This window comes from Camelus ferus, chromosome 21 (assembly GCF_009834535.1).
Source record: "Camelus ferus isolate YT-003-E chromosome 21, BCGSAC_Cfer_1.0, whole genome shotgun sequence".
NCBI classification, from domain to species: domain Eukaryota; kingdom Metazoa; phylum Chordata; class Mammalia; order Artiodactyla; family Camelidae; genus Camelus; species Camelus ferus.
In genome coordinates, this window is record NC_045716.1 from 17,909,115 (window position 1) to 17,932,715 (window position 23,601).

General features: G+C 42.2%; 1 protein-coding gene across 2 annotated transcripts; it reads right to left on the reverse strand.

Moving 5' to 3' along the window:
• Window positions 1–1,665: 1,665 nt before the first annotated feature.
• Window positions 1,666–20,591, reverse strand: PCP4L1 (Purkinje cell protein 4 like 1). Of its 2 annotated transcripts, XM_032463868.1 has the most exons (4): window positions 20,345–20,591; window positions 6,298–6,401; window positions 3,859–3,913; window positions 3,185–3,267 (listed from the first exon to the last, which is right to left on the reverse strand). In XM_032463868.1, the coding sequence occupies exons 1-4, from the start codon at window positions 20,351–20,353 to the stop codon at window positions 3,211–3,213; spliced, it is 225 nt and encodes a 74-aa protein (XP_032319759.1). In that variant the 5' UTR covers window positions 20,354–20,591; the 3' UTR covers window positions 3,185–3,210. The 2 variants fall into 2 exon arrangements, with proteins under 2 accessions (XP_006174057.1, XP_032319759.1); XM_006173995.3 differs by lacking the exon at window positions 6,298–6,401 and having other exon boundaries at window positions 1,666–3,267.
• Window positions 20,592–23,601: the final 3,010 nt, after the last annotated feature.

The window sequence follows — 23,601 nt, forward strand, 5'->3', positions numbered from 1 at the left end:
AAGATTAATTTATAATAAAGTTGTAAGTATTTTAATATGAAATGTTCAGGCATAACTGGAAGCATTGGTGACACAGATTTCTGAAATGGTAAGCAACTCTTGGTAAAGTTCTGAACAAAACAAAGCACAAGTTTCTTCAATCTACATGTTAGTTGCATTTCTGGGAAATTCAGTGTTTAAAATGGTGCAAAAGATACTTTGTGTTTATGTGTAAAATGACATTGGATTCTAGGTGCCCTCAGATTATAACAGGTTTTTCACATTAATATCCAGTGGTACTTTTAAAAGACATGTGGGATATGGGACAATTTTATTTTCTGCAACACTGTCCTGGTCATCGCAGTATGTCTAGCATTTTTGGCCCCTGGACACGTAATACCAGGAAACCCTCCCCTATCTCTACCCTACCTCCCAACATCATGACAACCAGAAAATACCCCTATGGATTTCCAAAATATCCCCTAGAGGGGAGTATACTACCCTGTTCAGAACTGGCTTGGGGAAATGAGTCCTGGAGCCTTCCCAAGAGTTAGAGAAAAGTTTGGTTTCATTTCTTGATGGCCACATCTATTCACCTTTATACCTTAATGTGAGTCTATTGACCCTTCCTCCTTTCTAGGAGTGTTTATCAGCCCTACCTCCCAAGTTCTGAGCCCCATTTCTCTATCCATTTCACTTCAAACCACCTTTCATTCCAGAGAAACTACCCCTATGTTTCTTGGAGCACGAGAGAGGCAGCTGGATGAAATCAAGGCACTGATAGAATTTTGGGAGGAGTCTGGCAGACAAATTAGGTAAAGCCAGATCTGGTGGTCCCCTAGAATATGGGGGACCAGGGAGGTTCCTGATCTTACCTATAAGGGCTATGAGGGATCAAGTAGGTACACCTGGGCTCAGCTAAGGGACGCTCGGACCTCTAAACTAGGCCTGACAACATCCTTGACAAACAGGCTATCTTCTCTTCACTCATCCACTCCCTTATCAAGGTGGTACAAAGAGTGCAGATTCCAGAAACAGCCCACCTGGATTCTGGTCCTAACTCACCTATTCACTTGCTTTAGGAAGGTCATTTAATCTCTCTGTGCCTCAGTTTCTTCATTTGTAAATGGGGGACAAAATAGTTCCTATGTCATAGGGTTGTATGAATTAAATGAGTTAATATATGAAAAAGTGCTTGGAACAGGATCTGGCACATGGTACGTTATGAATCTTAAATATTACTATTGTCACCGCCATTCATGCCCTGCAGGGACTGTAAGGCTAAGGAGTTACCCCAACTTGGGGGATGAACATCCCTGAGCACTCTAAATATGATGAAACCTAAGTCACTTCAGCAGGTTTCAAATGTAAAATCTCCTTTTCTCTGACATCACGAGGAGAAGGAGAAGGCACTTCCCTTTACATAGGGCCTCCCCATGAATCACTGTTCAACCTTCCTAATATCCTAGAGCCATGGCTTGTTAGGTATGGATAAACTTTGGGTATAGGTTGCCTACTAGGAATATTGTCCCTTGCTTCCTACTCAGAGCTGCTACATGGTTTCAACTTCTGTATTCTTGAATCAATACTAAGAAGTGAGGAGGGTGGGAGAGATAAAGCAATCCTTGCTTGATTTTCAAGCATTTGGCTTCTGTTTCAACATATAGAGATTATTTCTCAGCAATGTAAGGTCACTCAAAAGCCATCATTTTATTCACGGTTTAAAATCTTTAGTGTAACAGCGGTGCTCTCTATTGACCCAGAATCATCCACTTCTCCTTGATATAACAATGGGAGGGGAGGGAGGGTGTGGGAGGAAGACAAAGCAGGAGGGACAGCTAGCAGAGGTCATTTGGGGATACAGAGCAAGGAAGAGTGGGTTTGTTTTCAGAGGCATATCCACCAAGCATGCTCAGCTGGAGGGGGAAAGGGAAGGAGATGAGCACCCTTGCAGGTGCACTGCGGGGGTGGCAACAGCGGCAGACAAAGACAGTGAATCAAGGTGAGGACAAGGTCAGGGGAAGGAAAGTAGGAGGGGGCTTCAGTCTGGAAATTCTCAGCCAGTGTTAGCTTCCTGTGCACCCATATAACCCACGCATTGCTCTGTCACCCTCCCTGAGGCCAGCTTGGGCTTACATTCATATTCCTCCCAAGAAAAAAACAGAAGTAGAGGTTAAGTGACCCCACTTGAGGTTTTATTTTTATTGTTTTCATCATTATTAAACATGCTAAAATCACATAGAGTGGCTATTCCACTTCTGCTCTGACTCCACAGTGGGGCAACTGGGAACTACAAGGGTCATTTGGTTTGTGTGGCCCCTGGGGGTGGCTGGACATGAGGGGTTAGAGGTAGCAGGTTAGCAAAGCCCCAAGAATCCTTCACATGGTACATCTTTACCGGCAGTAACTTGTGTCTTTAGTGATCTCCTCCTCCTTCATTTTTCTTTCCTCCCCAAATCTACCAGTGTTCCCATTTCCCTGCCTGTGGCCCCTTGAACCTCTTTTGCTTCTGCCCCTTATGGTTCTAGACTAGATAATGAAGGAAACTTTTCCTGATCTCTACCAGTCCCAGTATCCCTTCCTTGGAACTAATCTACTCAGCATGCACTAACGTGGAAGCAGCTTGATTTAGGTCTGCCTAGGGGGAAAGGGGGCTCCAGTCCCCACTGTGGCTTAGCTCATAGGAGGGAAGTTGACGTGCTGGTGAGAAGGATGCAAAGGGGAAAAACTGCTACCTGAAGTGTGAATGTTGTAGCCAGCAGAACAGTGTATATACCCCACCCTTAGGCAGGCACCCTACTCTGAAGGCTTTCCTCTCCCTCCCATATTGTCAGGGTTCCCTCTCTCAGCCTCAAAGCTTCTTGGTTCTTCAGACTCCTAGGATAGGCATAGGTACTGATCAACGAGCCATAGCCAAGGAGAAACTGGTCCACCATTAGGCAAGCGGCTGCCTTTCTAATTCATCTTCCCCTTGTTCCTTGTGCTTCTACAGCTGTCATGGCTTGAGGGGGCCAGAGAAAATAATATATAAGGGTTGAACTTGCCTCAATGAGAGGCTAACAGGACGAAAAGACAGAGATACATGGGAGTCAGAGCTAGGGAGAAGGGGAGAGAAGGGAGCAGGGTGAAGGGCAAGGCTGGTTATTCAGGAGCTGGGATCCTTCTTCCTTTTCTGGAATCGCCGGAACTTGCCCTGAATGGCAAGGGCAGCCTTCTCTGTTTCTGGTGCCGTCAGATCAATGTCAATCTCCTCCTCCTCCTCAGCCTTCTTGGCATTGCCAGCTTTCCCTACAGAGAGTTGAGAGATTCATTAATGAGTAAGCCTGTATTGCCCCAGTCCCAAATACAGTGGTTAAAGTCCACTTTCTGCTGGACTCTGTGAAGTGCCCCCTTCTTTGCTGAGAACAAGAATGCCTGATAAGCCTCCTAGAAGTCTGAGTCAGGGTATGTAGACTGAGAATTAGCTATAGTAGTTACTTAGAAGATTTGCTACTCTAGAACCAAAATGACAAATATCTTCTATCACCACTTATTCCTAAATCCTATAGTTTAGAGTCCCAGACCACACGCTCTTTTCTTAGCTTTCCCTCAATTTCTGATTGAGACAGAGGCCGGGATTATTTGATGAGTTTCTTCCTACTACTGCCTGTTTCCAGAGCCAGTTTCTAAAATCAAAGAGTAAATGTTGGTAGGTTTACCTCTTAGGAAAAAGTGGAATGAAGCCTATGGATAGAGTTGTCCTAACCCAGTGCTTTGTTTCACTTCTCCACATTCTTATTCCTGTTACTGATTTTAGGAGACTCCAGACTTACAGCCCTACTTGTCTTCATGTCCCTGTATTTACTCGCTCTACAAACTGCCTAGCCCAACCCCACTCACCTTTTTCTTCTGGGCCAGGTGCCTGGTTGGTTGCTGGGGATGTTTTGGTGTTAAGCTGAAAAACAAAACTCAGAATATTAGATATTCATGGAAGTAGGAAGGTGCTATCCCCTTAGATTCACCCTCCTATTACCAGGTACATCCCTTAGTCTTTTGAAGAAGTGGGACTTGAGATCAGAGAAAGGGAGAAAAGTCATCAAAATTTATTCAACAAGTATTTATTGGTGATAAGGGAATTGTAGATGACAAAACAGACAAAAACCCTGCCCTCATGAAGTTTACCTTCTAGTATATAGATAAACAAATGAGTAAACAAAATTATTATGTTAAGTGGGGAAGGTAGGTAGTGAGTGCTGGGGTGGGAATGGAGAAACAGAGTTTGCCAGAGTAGTCAGGAAAAGTCCCTCTGAAAAGTGGTATTTGAGCCAAGAGCTGAAGGAGATAAGGGAGTAAGGGCTGTGGATGTCCAGGCAAGAGCTTTCAAGGGCCCTAGGGTGGAAGTGTGACTAGCCTATTTGAGGAATAGCAAGAGACCAATGTCACTGGAGTAGAGAGACGGAGGAAGGAGGAACCATGGATGGAGATGAGATCAGAGATATCTGGGAGTGGGGGAAGACTATGTAGGACCTTGGGAGTGTTTTTCAGGAGTTTGACTTTCATCATGAGGAAGATGGGAAGCCATTAAAGACGTTCAGTTTGCACATAAGGAGCATTAGGGAGGAAGCAGAAAAACCTGTTAGGAGATTATTGCAGAAGACTAGGCGAGAGATAATGGTTGCTTGGATCAACATGATGGCTGTGGAGGTGGTGAAAAGTGGTTCGATTCTGGGTATACAACTGTCCCTCAGTATCCAGGGCTCCCGAGGATACCAATAGCCATGGATGCTCAAGTCCTTTATATAAAATGGCCTAGTATTTGCATATAACCTATGCATATACTTTAAGTCATCTCTAGATTACTCGTAATACTAATACAATGTAAAGGCTATGTTAATAGTTGTAAATACAATGTAAATGCTATGGAAATAGTTGCTGGTTGCAGCAAATTCAAGTTTTGCTTTTGGGAAATTTTTGGAAATTTTTAAAAACTTTTTCAGTCCTTGGTTGAATCCACAGACATGGAACCCTCAGACAACACAGGGCTGACTGTATTTTCAAGCTGTGACTAATATGATTGGTTGATTGGGTGAGTGGCATTGTGTGACAGGAGTCAAGGATGACTCCAAGGTTTCTGGGCTAAGGAACTGAAAAAAAAAAAAATGGAATTACCATTTCCTGAAATGAGGAAGACAGCAGGAGGAGGAGCAGGTATTAGGGAAAGGATCAGGAGCTTGCTTTTGGACAAGTTTTAGATGCCTACCTAACTATCCAACAGGAGATGCTTTCATAAGCGGTTGGATATTCAATATGAGTTAAAGAGAAAATTTGGGGCCAAACTAAGATGGCTTCATTGATCACATGTGATTTTCAAAGGTTAGATTGGTCACATTTTTACTGCCTTTTCAAGTCTTATGATTTATTTGTGTATTCCTAGAATCTTGGAAAGTACTGGAGATGGCAGACTATCTAATTTTTAAAACTATCTAACATTTTAAAAAGTAGGTTATAAATTGATATGGACAAATTTTTGTAAAAAATATTGATTGCTTATCTATGTATGTGTACTTTTTTGGATTTAGCAAAGGATTTTATTTTATTTTTTGTGTATATATAAATTTTATTTAAAAACTGAAAGAACATGCACAAAAGTGTTCCTAAAACCCAGCGGAATTCATGAAATTCCCGCTAGTCCGCCTTTGACCAAAAAAAAAAAAAAAAAAAAAAGAATTCCATCAGTCAGTCAATAAAGACTGACCACTCATTACTCTTTCCTTCTCCATGATCTTCCTGTAGTCTTTTTTTGTTTTTTTGTTTTTTCAAATGATTAATATAATAGTCCAGTAGTTAGCTAGGTGACACTTTCCACTCTGGTACACCGTCATCACAAGAGGTTTGTCCACACTGCAAAGGCTTGGCATGGATGGGGTGTTTAGTAATAGGATAATAGTCAATAGTCCAGACAAGAGGGTCATATGTTAAGAGGCAACTTCTATAGTTCCATGATCTCTAACTTCAAATCCTACTTTCTCTATTGCCAGCAAATCCCTGAATGTGATCTTTGCTTTAACCATTATCCCTCTCTCTCTCTCTCAGCCTGTACCCTTAATCTGCTATTTCTTTTCTCTCATCCCAGCCCCTGCCCTTTGGAGGAAAATCTGGACCCCATTTCTAACTATCTCCCCCTGGGTAGCTGTCTCTTCCTCTGCTTTCCTTCTTGTATCAGCCAACCCTCAGAATCCTCTATGCAGGAATCTGTGTCAGGACTGAACCACACAGGCCACCCCTTTCCTTCTGTCCTGCCAGCTGTCCGCTTCCTGAGTGTCTCCTGAGATTACTGACCCTGGAATGGAGCCATGGCTCAGCTGTGGTCTGACCACCCAGGGGTTCCCAGTTCCATTTCGTTTAAATTTATGAGATGTCGCTGGGGAGACCAGAAAAGGGTGCTGAAAAGGAAAAAAAGAAACCCTATTACTCACAGTGCCCTTGGATATCACTCTCACACTTTCTGCTAAAAAGTAATTCACTAGGGCTTCGACCTGCCCCTCTTCCCTCCACCCTCTCCAGCCAGTTCTTAAAATAGCTGCTCTGGCCACTCTGGATTTCTGGATTTAGTTGTGAATGATTTGCAGGGGTTGGGTGGGGGCAGTTAGATAACATATCAGTCAGCACCTATCCTCTATATAGTACTCAGCCCTTTACTGGCCTCTGGTCTCTGCCCCAACTTTCCTGTGTTTTTTTCAGAAACTCAACAGTTTTAGATGAATCAAGGTCCTCTGGTGCATCCATCTGACAGCCATCAGACTTATACCACACTTCAGGTAAACCAAGAAGGCATGGAGGTCTACTCCAGGTGAACCAGAAACCACATGCTTTATAAGAGTGTCTCTTACTTAAACTCATACCTCCAGAGGATCAATGCTAACTCACAGGAGCTGTGGTAGGTGAGTGTTTCTCAGCCACTCTCAGCCTCTCACTCTAGCCAGGTATGGATTACAGACTCTCAGTGCTCTTCTACTTCTTTCAATACTGAGCTCTTCTGACCAGAAATAATAGCAGTGAAATGGTTTAGCAAATCTTTTCTTTTCCTTGTGGGACCCAGCTAAGGAAACTGGAAGAAATCAAGGACTTTAGAATGACCCCTCATCACATCTTATTAATAATCACATATATAATACTTTCTATGTGCCAGTCACTTTTCTAAGCACTTTAGAAACATTAATACATTATATTCTTACAACATCCCTGTAAAATAGGTATTGTTACTATTCTCACTTTACAAATGAAATACTAAAGTCCAGAAGAGGTTAATTAACTTGCCTAAGGTTATACAGCTAAGGAGTAGCAAAGCCAGGATTTGAACCAAGATAGTCTGACTCCAGAGTCCACCCTCTTGAGCATTATGCTATGCTATATTCCAATCTCCAGCCAAAAGCATAGGCATGTGTGTGCATGTGGTATATACACTTGAGAGAGATGTCCAATGTGAGACTGATTTAACTAGACGAGGTCTCCCGCATAGCAGAGCAATCCTCAAGTAAGAAGGAAAGTCCTAGGGATCATGATTTCCTTCCAGTCCCATCGGTGGGCAGCTGTATTCAAGGACTAGTCTCTCAAGCTGCAGTCCCCAACACTTTCTTCATATACACTCTACAGGAAACATGAGGAACAGGGTCCTGTCCTTCCATTATGTGGAAAGACTACATGTTATTTGAGAACCTGATCCCAGACTATGCCTACTGACTCAGATTCCTGCTCTGGTAGATGAGCTAACCACTGATTCTGGCTTTTGTCTTTTGACCCATTTGCTCAGTGGGTCCCCTGACACATACCAGGCAGACCCCTGGGGGAGAGCCACAGCTTGTGTGTGTTCTTCACTCCCAGGGCTGGATGCTAACCCTTCAGATTCTGAGAATTCCATGTGCAGGATCATCCCACTACTTTCCACTTCAAATGACTCCCTTGCTTACATTGAAGTCTGTTATTCCAAGTTTCTAGTCAGTTGAAGCTTGGTTGAGTTCAGCCTCACCGCCCACACAGGACTAAATGTTTCTCACTTCTCATCACACACCAAACACTAATTAGCAACTGTGAGGCCCATCAACTCTTGCCTTTCCCCAGAGGGCCCTAGTTTCTTTCCCTGCTTACCTTCCTGTATCCCTTTTCTCCTCACCTCTGGGCCTGACGTGCTCTAATGTTCCATTCCATCATCTTGGCAGTAGCTGCCAATTCCCCATGAGTATACTTTTATTTCCTCTGCAGTGCAAAGTTGTGGACTCTCCCTTCCTATGAGGAAGGAGGAAAAGGAGATGCTGGCTTAGAGATGTCTTCAGGCTTTGAGACTGCAGAGAGGGATATAATTCAGCAGCATCCTTCCTTTCCCTACCCGATACCCCCTTCCAGGGCATTTATCAGCATTCAGATGATGTCCTTCCATCTGAGCTTTAGATCCCATTCCCCTTTTCTCCTTCTCAGGAATCTTTACAACCAATTCTCTTCACTTTTTTATATATAACTTTTCCCTTTCTTTAAAAGACACACACAAAAAGCCTCCCTCAAGCTGAATTCCCTCTCCAATCATCATTAGAGTAAAAAGAAATGGGTCTAGGATCCCAATGTTCGAAGTTTAGGGTGGCCTTTTCAACAAATAGTGCTGGAATGATTGGACAGCCATATGCAAAAGACAAAAAACCTCAATCTATACCTTGCACCCTATACAAAAGTTAACTTGAAATGGATGTAAAACCTAAAGCTATAAAACTTCTAGAAGAAAATATAGGGGGAAAAAAATCTTTGCAACCTTGGGGTGGCAAAGATTTCTTAGATACATCAAAAGTGCAATCCACAAAAGAAAAAAATTATAAATTTGACCTCATCAAAATTTAAAACTGCTCTTTGAAAGACACTCCTAAGAGAATGAAAAAACAAACTACAGACTGAAGGAAAATATTTGCAAATCACACATCCGATAAGGACTTGTATTCAGAATATTTAAAGAATTTTCAAATCCCAATAATACAAATGCAGTTTGTAAAAAGATATTTGTACACTTCACCAAAGACGATAATGTGGATGGCAAATAAGCACATGAAAGTACATATAATGTCATTAGCCATTTGGGAAATTCAAATTAAAACCACAATTGGATATCATTACACAACTATTAAAAAAAATTTTTTTTAATGACAATACCATGTGCTGCCAAAGATACAGAGGGCCTGGAACTCTCAGACATTGCTGGTGGGAATGCAAAATGATATAGTTATTTTGGCAGTTTCTTTCTTTTTTATTTATTTATTCATTTTTAACTTTTTTTATTGAGTTATAGTTATTTTACAATGTTGTGTCAAATTATTTTGGCAGTTTCTTAAGTGTACCTTTATCATACAACCCAGCAATTCTACTCCTACACATTCACCCAGGTGAAATTAAAACTTATGTCTACACGTAAACTTGCAAGAGAGTGTTTATGACAGCTTTACCTGTAATCATCCAAAACTGGAAACAACTGAAATGTCCCTCAGCTAAGGAATGCATAAACAAATTGTGATACAGCCACACAATGTATTATCACTCAGCAGTTAAAAGAAATGAACTACTAACACGTGCAACAACATGGATGAACTTCAAATGCATTATGGTGAGTGAAAGAAGCCAGACCCAAAAGGCCACATATATATTGTATGATTCCAGTTAGATGACATTTCTAGTAAAGGCAAAACTTCAGGGACAGCAGACAGATCAGTATCTGCTAGGGGCTGAGATCATGAGAGGGGTGACTACTAAAGGGAATGGGAGAATTTTGGGATGATAGAACCACTCTGTATCTTTAGTGGTTACATGTCTGTATATATTTGTGAAAATTCCCAGAACTGATAAGGGTACATTTTACTGCATGTAAATTATACTTTATTTTTTTTAATTGATGTGTAATTGATTCACAATGTTGTGTTAGTTTCAGGTATACAGCATAGTGATTCAGTTTTATATATATATTTCCATTGTAGGTTATTACAAGATATTGAGTGAAGTTCTCAATGCTATACAGTAGGTCCTCATTGTTTATCTATTTTATACATAGTAGTACATATCTGTTAATCCCAAACTCCTAATTTATCCCTCCCCCACTTTCCCCTTTGGTAACCATAAGTTTGTTTTCTATGTCTGTGAGTCTGTTTTTATTTTGCAAACAAGTTCACTTGTATCATTTTTTTAGATTCCACATGTAAGTGATATCATATGATACTTGTCTTTCTCTATCTGACTTACTTCACTTAATATGATCTCTAGGTTCATTCATGTTGCTGCAAATGGCATTATTTCATTTTTTACAGCTGAGTAGTATTCCATAGTGTATATATCACATCTTTATTCACTCATCTGTTGATGGACACTTAGGTTGCTTCTATATCTTAGCTATTGTAAATAGTGCTGCTATGAACATTGTGGTGCATGTATCTTTTCAAATTAGAGTTTTCATCTTTTCCAGGTTTATGCCCAGGAGTGGAATTGCTGGATAATATAGTAACTCTATCTTTAGTTTTTTAAGGAAACTCCATACTATTCTCCATAGTAATTATACCTTAATTTTTTTAAATGGGAAGAAAGGGTGAACGAGAGGTTGAGAAGCTATCAAGGACTGAGAAGGAGTAATTAGAAAGGTAGAGTAGAAAAATGACTGGGGTCAGGGTCAGGGGCAAGGGCCTTTCTTATCTCCCTTCTTTTCATAGCTACACTTCTCAGAACGCTTACTGTCTCCATTTGCTCACCTCCCCCACACCCTCCAACCCACTTCAGTCTGGCTTCTACTGCTACTCCACTGAAATGACTCTTTAGAAAACCAGTGCTGTCTGCAATACTAAATCAAATGCAAAAGTTTCAGGTTCATTTGGCCTGACTGACCTCTTAAAACATTTAACATTCTTAATCACTTCACCTTTCTTGACACATATTCTTTCCTTGGCTCCTGGGATATCACAGTTTTTCCTGATTTTTCTCCTATCTTTCTGGACATTTCTTCCCAACATTTAAGTGTTGGGAGCTCTCAAAGTTTAGGGCTAGGATCTCTTCTGTTCTCTTTCCTAAATGATCTTATCTGTACCTATGACTTCAGTTATCATTTGTACCAGCACCATCCAATAGAACAGGGGCCAGCAAACTACTGCTCACTGCCAAATCTAGTCTGCAGCCTGTTTTTGTAAATAAAGTTTTACTGGAACACAGCCATCCCCATTGTTTGCATGTTATCTGTGGCTGCTTTGGCATGACAACAGCAGAGTTTAGTAACTGCAACAGAGACCACATGGCCCACAAAGCCAAAAATATTTGCTCTCTGGCCCATTACAGAAAAAGTTTGCAGACCCCTGCAATAGAACTTTCTGCAATGATAGAAATGTTTTATATCTGTGCCGTCCAATATATGGTGCTCACCTAGGCACATGGGGCTATTGAGTACTTTGAAATGTGGCTAGTGTAACTGAGGAATAAAATTTATACATTTATTGAATTTTAGTTTAGTAAATTAATAACTAATTATTAATTAATAAGTTAAATAGCTACATGTGGTTAATAGTACCATACTGAATAGCACAGAATGCCACTGAAGACTCAAATGTATAGTCTTCCTTTGGCATCTGAGGGGGATTGGTTTTTGGATCCCCAAGGATACCAAAATCCACAGATGCTCAAGTTCCTTATTTAAAATTGCATAGTAAGAGGTGGCTGGTAGGGGGTGGTGTTGGGGAGGGTATAGCTCTAGTGGTAGAGTGCATGCCTAGTATGCAGGAGGTCCTGGGTTCAACCCCAGTGCCTCTGTTAAATAAACCTAATTACCTCCCCCTATAAAAAAAGGAATAAAATTTTTTTTTAAATGGTACAGTACAATTGGCTGTCTAGTACTCATGAGTTCTGCATTCTCAGATTCAGCAATTTGATTCGCTGTTGGTAGAACTCTTGGATACCAAGGACAGACTGCATATCTCTACCCCAGGCTGCTCCTCTGAGCTTTAAAACATATCCACTTGGATGTTTTATGGACACTCTAAACCCTATGTGTCTCAAAATGAATTCATAATCCTGCCTACTCAACCTAGTCCCCTGCAAGTATTCCCTATCTCATCCAGTTGTACAAGCCAGAAACCTAGAAACTGTGCTTGACATCTTTCTTTCTTTCACATTGCATATCCAATTTAATATTCAGTCCTGTTAACTTTATCTCCCAAACACCTCTTAAGTCGTTCACTTCTCTCCACTGCTACCACCCTAACAATTGTTTCTTATGTGGACCACTATAACAGCCCAATGGTTAATGATGTTCTTAAGTTAAAGAAGAAAATTCTTAACATGGTCTAAAAGTCCCTGTATTATGCAGCCTCTGATTACCTCAATAACCTCATCTCTGGAAGCTACCACGTTCCTTCCCACCTCAGGACCTTGGCTCATGGTTCTTTTACCCCTGCTCCCCTTCTACCTAATTAGTTTCTACTTATCATTCAAAGCTCTCCTCGAGGGTTCCTTCTTCTGGGGAGCTCTACTTTGCTCCCCAGACTGGGCTAGGACCCTCATTATAAGTTTTCATAGCACCCAGTATTTCTCTGTGGTAGTACTTGTTTCTAATGTGATTAAAGAATAATTTAGTGGTTAGATAGTGAATGTTGGTCTCCTCCATTTCTGTGCAAGTTCCTTTGAGGGTAGGGTCTATCTTACTCACTACTGGTTCCCAGGGCCTAGCACAATGCCCTTACACATGCTGTACACGCAGGAGTTGGTGAATGAATGACGGGAGCTCCCACTCTGCTTTATTTCCCACCTCACCTAGATTTCTGAAGTCAGATTTGTTTTCAGATAGCTGAGGGACTCCTTTCTGCAGCTGGTTCAAAGACTGTGAAGCCTGGTCATTGTTTTTCCTCGCTTCAGCATGGGTGCTTGAAAGAGAGCCAAGGATGAAGGGGAAGGACTTCTCTAGGAGTATATTGCATATTACCTATATTATAGTTAGTGTGCATTTGTCTTACCTCCCCTTCCCCACCGTCACCACCCCACCAGGGTCCATTTCCTTGAAAGCACAGTCCATATTTCCCATTCATTTGGGTATCATTTGTAGTAACTGCACATAGTGGGTACTCAACAGATATTTATGTGAACTAAAATTTTCTCAAGCCTCAAATTCCTGGGAGAAGCAATATGGCACATTAGATAAAGTTAGACAAATCTGGATTCATACCCTGGATCTTCGTTGACTATCTGTTCCAGTCCCAGCTCTGCCATTCCTAGCTGTGTGACATTGGGTAAATCACTTAGACTTGCTGCACTGAGACCTCTCAGCTGCAGAAGAGAGATAATATCTATCTTGAGGAGTGAAAAGAACTAGAAAAAAAGTATGTAAAATGCCTAGTATATATTAGAATAAATAGTTATTATACTGAAGTAATGTAACTCTGGGTTGAATATAAGAAGAGGTCAAGTTACTGGGATGCTGCATGGCTAAAGTCCTGGAATCAAAGTGTAGAGTACTTGCCACAGAGTACATCTTCACTAAGTGGAAACGAAGGAGGAAGAGAATACCTGAGATTGTTCTAAGGGCCTTTGAGGCTTATTCTGTTACCAAAAGAACTTTATAACTGATCTTTTACTCTAAACCAACCTTGGAAACCACAATCTCCCTGTTGTCCCAATGCTTGTTCCCCAAAATGCTTACAATGGCTCTAAACTTCTGGTGAAGGGCCCAAACATTGTCTGCTTGGACAGAAATTGTATTCTATTCTGTACAGCAACTGCTCCAGCAGAGCCCTGGAGCCTCCTGGAACCACTCCCGAGTTAGCAGTGTATAGGAGGGGACCTCCAGTCCAGCACCTCCATAAATGTTCATGTTTCATTTTAAAGAATGCTTGGACACAGAACCACCTTTTTTATTTTTGAGTTGTATACCACAGGGAGATTAGTGTTCAGGAGCAAATAAACCATACCTTAACCTCCATGATCAAGTTCTTTCATCCACCTTCGTATCGTAAAAATGATTGTGTAACTCTATCCTTTGCCTCAAAAGAATAATTAGCATCGTCTTGGCAAAGCCCCTAAAAACAGTCAAGTCGTAGCTACTTAGACACTGTTTCCCTGCTGCCACTGTTGGGGAATAGGTACCCTATAACTCTAGGCCCTGCCCCCTTTTTGGGCTGTGTTTCTTCCTTTCTTTGTCTCTTTCATCTTTAATAGTGTTGCCACAGCAACCATTGTCACCAGAAGAGGCAAGATAATGTCACCCACTCTGCGCCAAGCAGTAAGTTAGAACTAACCCTGGGAAAGATAAACTACCCAGATTTCCCCATATTCCTCATCCCACTGGGCTCTTTAAAGCGGTATTACACATTGTTAGCCTCAGTAAAGGACAGGAACAAAGGAACACCTCATCATACCTGGACCACACATACCCTGCTTCTTCTGCATGATATAGCTTGGATGCTGTGCAAATGAAAACAAAATGTGTTCACATTATTGCCCTGTTCGACTCACTTAGTTCAGATGAATAGGCACAAGCAGTCACAATCCTGTCCTATAATCCAAGGAAGAAAAATCTAAAACTCCTAAATATAAGCCCAAAAGACCCCTTTCTTGCCTTTGTATTGACATAAAGCCTAGGTTTTGTAGGCTCCCTGCTTGCTTTAGATGTGCAGAAAGTGAAGGAAGACAGTTAGCACATCTGCTTTCAAGTAGTGACAAAGAGGCTTCAGACCTCCCCAGGGACGATTCCAGCCCTGCTGACATTTTCTCCCCCAATGTTAAATGAAGTTCATTGCTAAAGGTCCTTAGAGAGGCCTTTGGGATCCCCTGGTGCCCCTGAAAGACCCTTTACTGCTGTTTTTGGAGCACTGTTGGAACTGTTTCAATTCTTTCAGCGCAGCAACCAGCTGCAGTCCTCAAACAGCTTCAGAAAGACTTGCTCAAGGTCACCCTCAAGATAGTAACAGAAAAAAAAACTAGGAATCCCTACTCTGGGTTCTACATACACACATTCTTCTCCTAATATATGGAATATAACCCAAATACCTTATAACTCTGGTGTCTCCTAAGACAGGGATAGAACCTAAGCAGTCCGAGCTCCTAAGCCCCCTGATCTCTCTTCCCCCGCCTCAGCCACCCTATCCATGTTTCCTGGAATAGCAGTAACCCCTACTGGAGTCCGAGGCAGAATTCTTTGGCTATGCCAGCTCATGGTATGCAGTGAGTCAACAGCCCTGGCCCATTCCCCCCAGCATGGGCTGCCACAGTTTAATGAGTGGTTGTTTGTGGTGCTCTGAACACAGCTTGGAACTGCGCCTTCACCCCATACTGAGGGTAGCAGGTAGGGGGGAGAGAGTAGTGAAAAAGCATCATTTATTACTATAATCTTCATTGTGCATCCCACTCATGGCGTTAATGTCCCAAAATAAACGTATTAATCCCACCACAGCCTACAAAGCAAACACTCGGCTGGAGGGCTTTGTGTGGGAGGGAAGCAGCATTAAGGACAACAGAACGTAAATAGTACCTCTTTTCCCTGGCTGGGGGGTTGGGAACCCTAGGTGGGCCTGCTTTCTGGAGTCAGCCTGGAATGAAGCAATAATCAGGCTTCAGGGAGAAGGGTGTGACAAGGTCTAGGTACCTGCAGGGGTGCAGATCTCTTAGAAAAGTGCTTTTGGATCTGCTTTCGACTTGGCTTACTCTTGCAGGTAAAATAATTCTGGGGCAAGCTAAGTTATTTTGAGCAGCAGGTCTGGAGTATGGATTTAGAAAATCATGTACCACAAAGGATCCATCAGTTACTTTGCTAGTCTAATATGTTCTTCTTTTCCGCCTTCTAGATTTCTTCTCCCAAAGCCTTTGTATTCTCTTTGGACATCAAGTGGCCAATTGAAGGAGGTCTAAATGTACAGCGCCTGCTTGATCATCAGGTACACCAGTTTTACTTAGATATGTGATTTCGAGGACTGGGTCCTCCAAATCAAATACTTGAGACTTAAGAGAATTGCTCTCATTTCTTTCTTTTTGGAAAGAAATCCTCTCCTTCTGGTCCTTCATGCTCTACAGTTATGCAAATCAGTGATGGACACCAGAAACTAAGAACTCAGGAAAAGAGGCCTCCAGGCTTCCCCTTTCCTTCGGTCCTATTAACTTACCTACTCCACTTTCAGCACATTCACTGCGCCCATTTTTAAGGTGACTAGGCATCCTGCATAAGGAAGGATGGTGCTTTCCCTGCCTAGTATTCTGCCAAAATGTACCCTAGTGATAAATATCATCCTATGTTTGTCTCTCCACTCTTTCTCCTTCCTCTTGCTCATTTTATTTATTTGTTTGTTTGTTTGTTTATCTATTTGCTCATTTTAAATCACACTGCTGAGACTTCCTAGAGAAAGTACTTGTAATATATTCCTTCAGAGTTGCATGTAAATTAAATTATCCTGTATTCACTGGAGTCACATGTTAAAAGAGTCTTATGGACAGATATTTGGGGAAAATGAGGCAGCAGTTCTGTGCCCGAGTGTTGGTTCTAACACGGTGTAAATTTAGATAAGGTTTAAGCCTCAGTTTCTTCATCTGTAAAATGAGAAGATTGCACCAGATGATCTTTAGGGCTCCTTAATAAATCTAAAATTGTATCACTAAAATGTTTTGATATATTATTTGAGATTTTATTGGTCAAAGATATTTATCTATATTTCTATCTAGAAGGATTTTTGTAAAACTAAGCTTTTTTTTTTTTTTTTTTTCCATGATAACATAGACTCATGAAAGACAATTTGGAACTATGGAAAAGTAGAAAGAAAATGGGGGGAGGCATTCATGGACCCACTACTTTGAAAAGATGATTATTGACCTGATCAGTTAAGACCCTCCACAGACAGACATGAAAGATGCATCAGGTTTGCATATTTGGACTCCAGCCACATTACTTATGGGCGCCTGCCCTTATAGAGACTCGACATTCTAAGAGGTAACTGATCACAGCTGCAGCTTAGGAAAAGAGTCATCTATATTTCCAGATCACAGAATGACAAAGTCATCCACTTTTACCAGCCATAGTCTCCTGCACAAGCAGCTAAAGCCAACAACCTGGATGGCTGACTAAGAAAGGGATGAGCAAGTTCTAGAACCAAGTTTTGGTTTCCTCTGCTTCAGAAGATAGATATTTCCAGAGGTGGGAGGCTTTCCAATATCAAGTAGCTAGCCCTTCTATTTCATATGTCCAATATAATAATAATAATAATAATAATAATAATAATAATAATAATAATTAATAATAATAATAAAAATACCAGTGAGAGAGGGAGAATCTTGGATTTCCTTTAAGTTCCTACTAGGTTTCCTAACAACTGGTTCACAGAAGACATAACAGGATGATGCCACCCTGACCAACTTCCATTGTGGAGAAGGTTGCAGATGCAGACGATATGCACAAGAAAGAGAATGTGATCCCAGAAGTGTGATATCTCATTCCTAAGAGGACAGCAAGCAGAATAATAAAGGAGGGAATACTGGTTCTAAGCCTCCATAGTGAGGTTTCTGGTTGGTCTGTCCCTTGCTCTAGCCCTTGCTAGCCAAAACACCATGGGGATAGTTACCAGTCATCCATGACCCCCATTTCAACAGAATGATTGCTGGACCAAGGGATTCCTCCAGCTGGGCTTCTTACAGTTGAGAAGTACAACAGGATCACTGAAGAACTTCAAGTGTGCTTTAAGCAGCCAGCTACACCATATGACAAGAGATTATAGGAAAGAGCCTTCAGGGACTGAATGCATCTCCCATTTCCATCCTTCACTGAAACTAGCAAAAAGTTATTAAGCTATAAAAGATAAACTGTGATTCACAGCAATCAAGTCTTGCCTGCAGCTGTGAATGCAGACAAACTGGAGATGAGTCCCTGCAGCTCCTCTGGGCATGAACACACAAACTCACAGGGAAATGCTCTGCTGCAGTACTGAGTGACAACAAAGAGCCAGGAAGGCAGTGTAGAACCAGAGACCCTCCCCAGCAACCCTTTTCAGCTGCTCTAGGTCTGGAGACCCCCTCCCCAGTTTTTGTTCTTCATTTGAAGTGGGAATCTCTTAAAAAGATCCCAAATCCTCTCATTTAATGCAGTTTCTCTGAAGCAAGAAAATAAGCAGGTGGGGGGTTGGGGGGGCATGGTGAAGCTTACGTAAGATTCAGGGTGCACAGGGCTTTCCTAGGCTAGGACTCTAGCCTGAAAGAGGAGACCCCTGGGGCTGGGCTGAGAGAAAAGAAGCAGTTTGGAGTCTCCCTAGAGTTTCAGAGCTCCAGGCAACACTTCCGCTTTTCATCATAGCTCTTATAAGAGGAAGAAAACAGGCTAGGTCTTGGTCTCTAGGGAAGTGGAGACCCTCTGGGGATCTGGTTCAGAGATAGCTAGTCTCTGTGTAAGCCCAGGTGGCTGCTTCTGGATTTTATAAATACTCATCCCCGAAGCCAGGCTCAGCTCTGTATTAGGAGGCAGCTTCGAAGGCTAAATTGCTAGTTAGAACCAGTTCACTCTGACAGCCTGGGGGGCTGGGCAGCCCTGCAGACACTGGCAGTTAGTTTCCATCCAAGGATCCTACTCTCATCGTTCTATTGAACTCCTGATTGAGGCTAGCCAAGACCAGCTGCTAAGTCAAGACTTGACTTCCCCCTCAAAAACCAAATTGTTTTCCTTGACACTGCTTTGTGACAGCTTTGTCACTCCACCAAATACTACCCTAAGTCCCAGCCCCTATCGTATATCCTACAGAGAGGTTGTGCACTTCCTCCCCAAAAGCACAGGCTGACCACATATCTTAATGTTGGCATAGCCTTCAGATCACAAACCCCCAGGGGATGGCTTGAATTGCAACTTTCAGATTTAGAAACACTAGAGGGGATGTTGAACTCTAGACTTCAGTGAAAAGAGGGCAAGGAGAACCTCTCTTCTCATTTTAAGGCTGAAAAGAAGCAAGCGGAAAGAAGATTGAACCTTTTTTTTTTCTCTCTCTCTCTCTTTTCTTTTTGAAAGGCTGCTATGGTCATAGTCACAACTAGCTGAGCTATAGGAAACCAAGTTAGTTCATCTGAAGCCCCCAGACTAGCTGAATTTTCCAGGATAAACTTAGTGGACACAGCAATCAAGACATAGTAGTTGACACTGATTGGTTCCCTGGGTAACAGCTTTTGGTAGGAGCCAGCAGAGCTCCTACTAAAGATGAAGATCTAAACTGAGACTTTGGCTCCAGGGTCCTACCCCTTCACTAACCTGATATCCTTGAGATTTCTCGTGCTAGTTTTCGGTAATACTCTAAAATAGAAAAAAATAGACAGGGAGAGAATAATAATAGCTAACATGGATTGAGTGTCTACTCTGTGCCAGGCACTGTTCTAAGTATTTTGCATTTATTATTTCATTTGATCATTAGAACAACCCATAATACCCCCATTTTGCAGATAAAACACTGAAGCAGAGAAAGATTTAGTAATTTGCCTAAGGCCACATAGCTAGTAAGTAGTAGAGCTGGGATTTGGCATATAGCTGAGAAGTTGGATTTCACACAAGATCCTGGGTACTAGGAAAGTGGTTACAGAGAGCAAGCTTGTGATGCCATTGCCCATACCGACTTCAGGATAGGTCTTTGTCTCTGGATGCCTACAAATGCAGTCAAACAATGGGAGAGGTCTTTCCTAGTCTCTGCTTTGACCCCCACCAATGGAGGAAATGACAGCTAATGGACTGGATTTGGCTCAGATGACCATGGAGCCTGCGGAGACCCAAGGTGTATAACAAGCACTGCAGAGGTATATCTACTCTTGAAGGGGACAACTACCCAGGAGTTGGGCAGGACCCCACTAGAGGGCCTTCTGAATATCAGAAATAGTCCCTCCAACCGTTGCTTCTTGATTGAATGAGTTGAGGGTAGGATGCCACCTTCCTAAAAGGGACAAAGTGGCCACCCTAGGGGTCGAGTGCTGGGGTTCTTGTTGAATGCTAAAAATGGAATGTCAGAGCAGTACAGCCCTAGGACAGAAGCGAATGTTTTTTCTCCAAAGTCTGCGGAGTGAATGGAAGCCCGAGTAATGTCGGGGCAGTAAGATAGGCGCAGAGAGCAGTATCCCAATGATATATATGACTTATCACCTGAGACCTCGGCACCCCGACTCTATACCGGATTCCAGTCCCCCAAAAGCTCCACTCACAATCGGGGGACTCAAAGCCTCCCTCCTCTAATCGCACCCCAGTGCCCCAAGGTGGGAGATTTCCCAGAGGGCCAATGGGGCCCCTGGAGGATTCTCCTCGGCTCTAGGCTGCCGCGCCCTCCCTTCCTCACTGCCCAGGTACCCGGAGCCTCGGCCTCCCCGCACCGCAGCCCTAGCCCGCAGCGCTGCTCACCTCGCTCATCGCCGCGGCCGGACGGGGCGCGCGGGGCGCGGCACGTGCAGGGGAGACTAAGGGGCCTTCGGGCTGCACAGGGCGACGGCCGCGAGTTGCCGGACTCTGAGGCCGAGGCCCCGCCGATGAGGCAAGAAGAGTTAACGCGGAGAGCGGTTGCTCCCTCGCCGGCACCCTGGCAACCAGCGGTCAGCTCTCTCCAAGAGTCCCCTTCCAACCCAGTCCTGTCAGAGCCGCTCCGCGAGCCTTGGCGGGCCCCACCTTTTATAGTCAGCTCCGTACCCTCCTCCAGCCCGACCAATAGGAGCTCTTGCTGCCTCAGAGTGACAGCCCCTTGCATCCAATGGTGGCAGACTCAGAGGTCTGCTGCATTTCCAAACTAGGGTAAGACAGAGAGCGGGAAGAAGGGGGAGACTGTCGGGGGATGAGAGGACGGAAAATGAAGTAGGGGGAAGCAAAGAGAGAAGGAGAGGAAGGACTGGTACACGAAGGAGGGAAGGAGAGAAAGGGAAGGAAGGAATGTGTGAGTTTGAGAAAGCGAAGAAAAAAGAGCTGGAAGGGAATCAAGAGGGTACATGTGAAGCTGTGAATGAAAGGATAAAGCCAAGAGATGTTGCAGTTAAGATTTACAAGTGTTAGCCACTATATATAAAAATAGATTTAAGGAAAAGTTTCTTTTGTATAGCACAGGAAACTATGTTCAATATCTTGTAATAAGCTTTAATGGAAAAAAATGTGAAAACGGATATATGTATGTATATGCATGACTGCGACATTGCTCTGTACACCAGAGATTGACACATTGTAATTGACTGTACTTCAATTTAAAAAAAAAAAAGATTTAGTAATAGGATGGCAGTCTGAATAAGAGAAGTGCAGAAAGGAGGGAGGGAAGAAGAGAGAGGGAGAGAAAGACAAAGACAGAGACAGAGATAGACAGAGAGAAGCAAGGGGAAGGTATTCCGTGGCAAAGAACAGGGAAACTTTGAAGTGCCTGTTTGATTTGGAAGATCATAGATCTTAGGAGTTGAAACACATTTTAGGATTCATCAATCCTACCTCCCATATGATGCAAGAAACCCTCCTCCAACAAAATGAGGGACCGCTAGCATCCACTTGAATAGGTAATAATTTACAAAAAGTTACAAATTTAATTTACAACTGTTTGTTCATTCAGTCTTATTCTGACAACGTGCCCTCCACCGTCCTCCACTGAGGTGGTGAAACTATAAAAAAAAAAAAAAAGAAAGAAAGAGAGAGACACACACATTTATTACGACCTTGCACCTACTGTTGCCATTAAAATAGGTATCAATATGCAAGTTCTATCTGCTAGAGTTTAGCTTTTTCCTTCCTGCAATTCCAGTAGCAACCCATTTGGTGGTCCGTGCTTGAGTACCACAACCAGTGGACTCTGCCAAGGTGTAAGAAGCAGATGTGAAAGATGAAGCCCAGTCCAATCTATATGGATTATTTTTCAATAAGATGGAAATTTACTAAATAATTACCATGTTGTATAAATTTTAAGGAAACAATATGATTAGCGCAAGAAGTAATAGAACACCTAAGTAAAAACTCCTTTAATGCTCTTGCCTGTGATACTTCTAGGCATTGTAAAAACCTTTTAGCCTACTTAAAGCTTCAGTCAGCCAAAGCCAAACACTTTCAGCTTTAGCCGTTATACTCTTTAGATAGTTTCTTTCACGGCCTGTAATAACCAAGTCATTAATAGCTGAGCTTCTCAGCCAGCAACCACTGATATCTTCTCAACAATCAGATTCAAGTAAGAGCTCAAAAACCCTTTCTTTAGCTAGACCCTCTGTACTTTTACATTCTTCTCTGCCAGTTCAGAGACAGAGAAGATGAAAAAACGATCATGTCTCTTCCCCCATCTACCTGACTTCTGACTCTCTCTTTCCAATGGGATTCTGGTTGCCTAAGTTACTAAATTTCTAACTAGGCTAGCTCCTACTCACTCTCTGTAGCCTACTCTCTGGCTTCCTTCGCACACCTTTCTAATGAATGGCTAATTAGCATTGAAAAGATTGTCTTTAGTGAGGCAGACTTCTCCAAAGTTCTTGAACAGCCATGCAAAGATTATACAGAGAATTTAAGATCCTAGATCAGAGGTCAGCGAAGTTTTTCTGTAACAGCCAGAGAATAAATATTTTAGGCTTTGCAAACCTTATAGTCAAACTACTTGAATCTCCCATTATAGCTTGAAAGCAGTCATAGACAATATGTAAACAAATATGTGTAGCTATATTCTAATAATACTTTATTTGTGGACACTTGCATGTAAATTTCATATAACTTTCATGTCTACAAAGTATTCTTTTTCTGGTTTTAAATTTTTAATGTAAAAACCATTCTCAGTTCACAGACTGTGCAAAAAACAGGCAGCAGACTAGATTTGACTTACAAGCCATAAATTACCAATCTCTGCCATAGATGATTAAAATGCCCAAGTGTACTACGACAGTAAGTTGTATACTAGTAAATAGTAATAAGTCAAAGAAGAAAGACATTGTCTAGGACTGAAAGAGTCAAAAGCTTCCTGGGTAAAATGGGATTTGGGTTGGATCTTTATAAAGGAAGGGTAAAATTTAGACAAATGTTAGAAAGAGAGGGAGAAGGAGAAAAAGAAGTTGCAGATGTGAGGGCCTTGAATATCAGAATAAGGAATTTAAACCTGACCTTCATGCAAATGGCATTTTTATATTATTCCTGCAGGGGAAACATAGAACTGATTTGACAAGAGAGAAACCAAGAGCAGGGAGACAAAGACGAGGCTGTCATAGCTGAATAAAGTGCAGGAGTCTGGGTGAGTGTTGTGACAGTAACAGAAGAAAAAGGACAACATCAAGAAACATAAGACATAAGGAATCAATGAGACTTGGTGACTAACAAGATTTAGGATAGGATTCAAAATGACTCCTGGAATTCAGGACCAGAAAAATTGGAGTTACTCAATTATTCATTGGCTGTTAAACACACATTGTGACCAGGACTTATGCTAGGGATTGGGAAAAGAAGACCCACATGACATAGAGCCTACAGTCTAGAAGGGGAGAGGTGGTCATGGGAAAGCGAAGGTGCAGCGTTGTTATAGGTGCTGTGGTGGAAGTCTGGTCAAGAGCACTGGGAGTCCAGAGAAAGGAAGACAATGAGATTTAATCTGAACAGACATCAGGAGGAAATACTAAGACTAGTAAAATCCTATGCTTGGAACTGGAGTTGCAGATTTTGAAGGTATT

Excerpts from the sequence above, each read along its gene's own strand:
- PCP4L1 (XM_032463868.1), bottom strand. Across the intron at positions 3,914-6,297 it reads AGCCATGGCTCCATTCCAGG|CTTAACACCAAAACATCCCC; the intron begins GTCAGTAATCTC and ends TTTGTTTTTCAG. Across the intron at positions 3,268-3,858 it reads ACCTGGCCCAGAAGAAAAAG|GGAAAGCTGGCAATGCCAAG; the intron begins GTGAGTGGGGTT and ends AACTCTCTGTAG.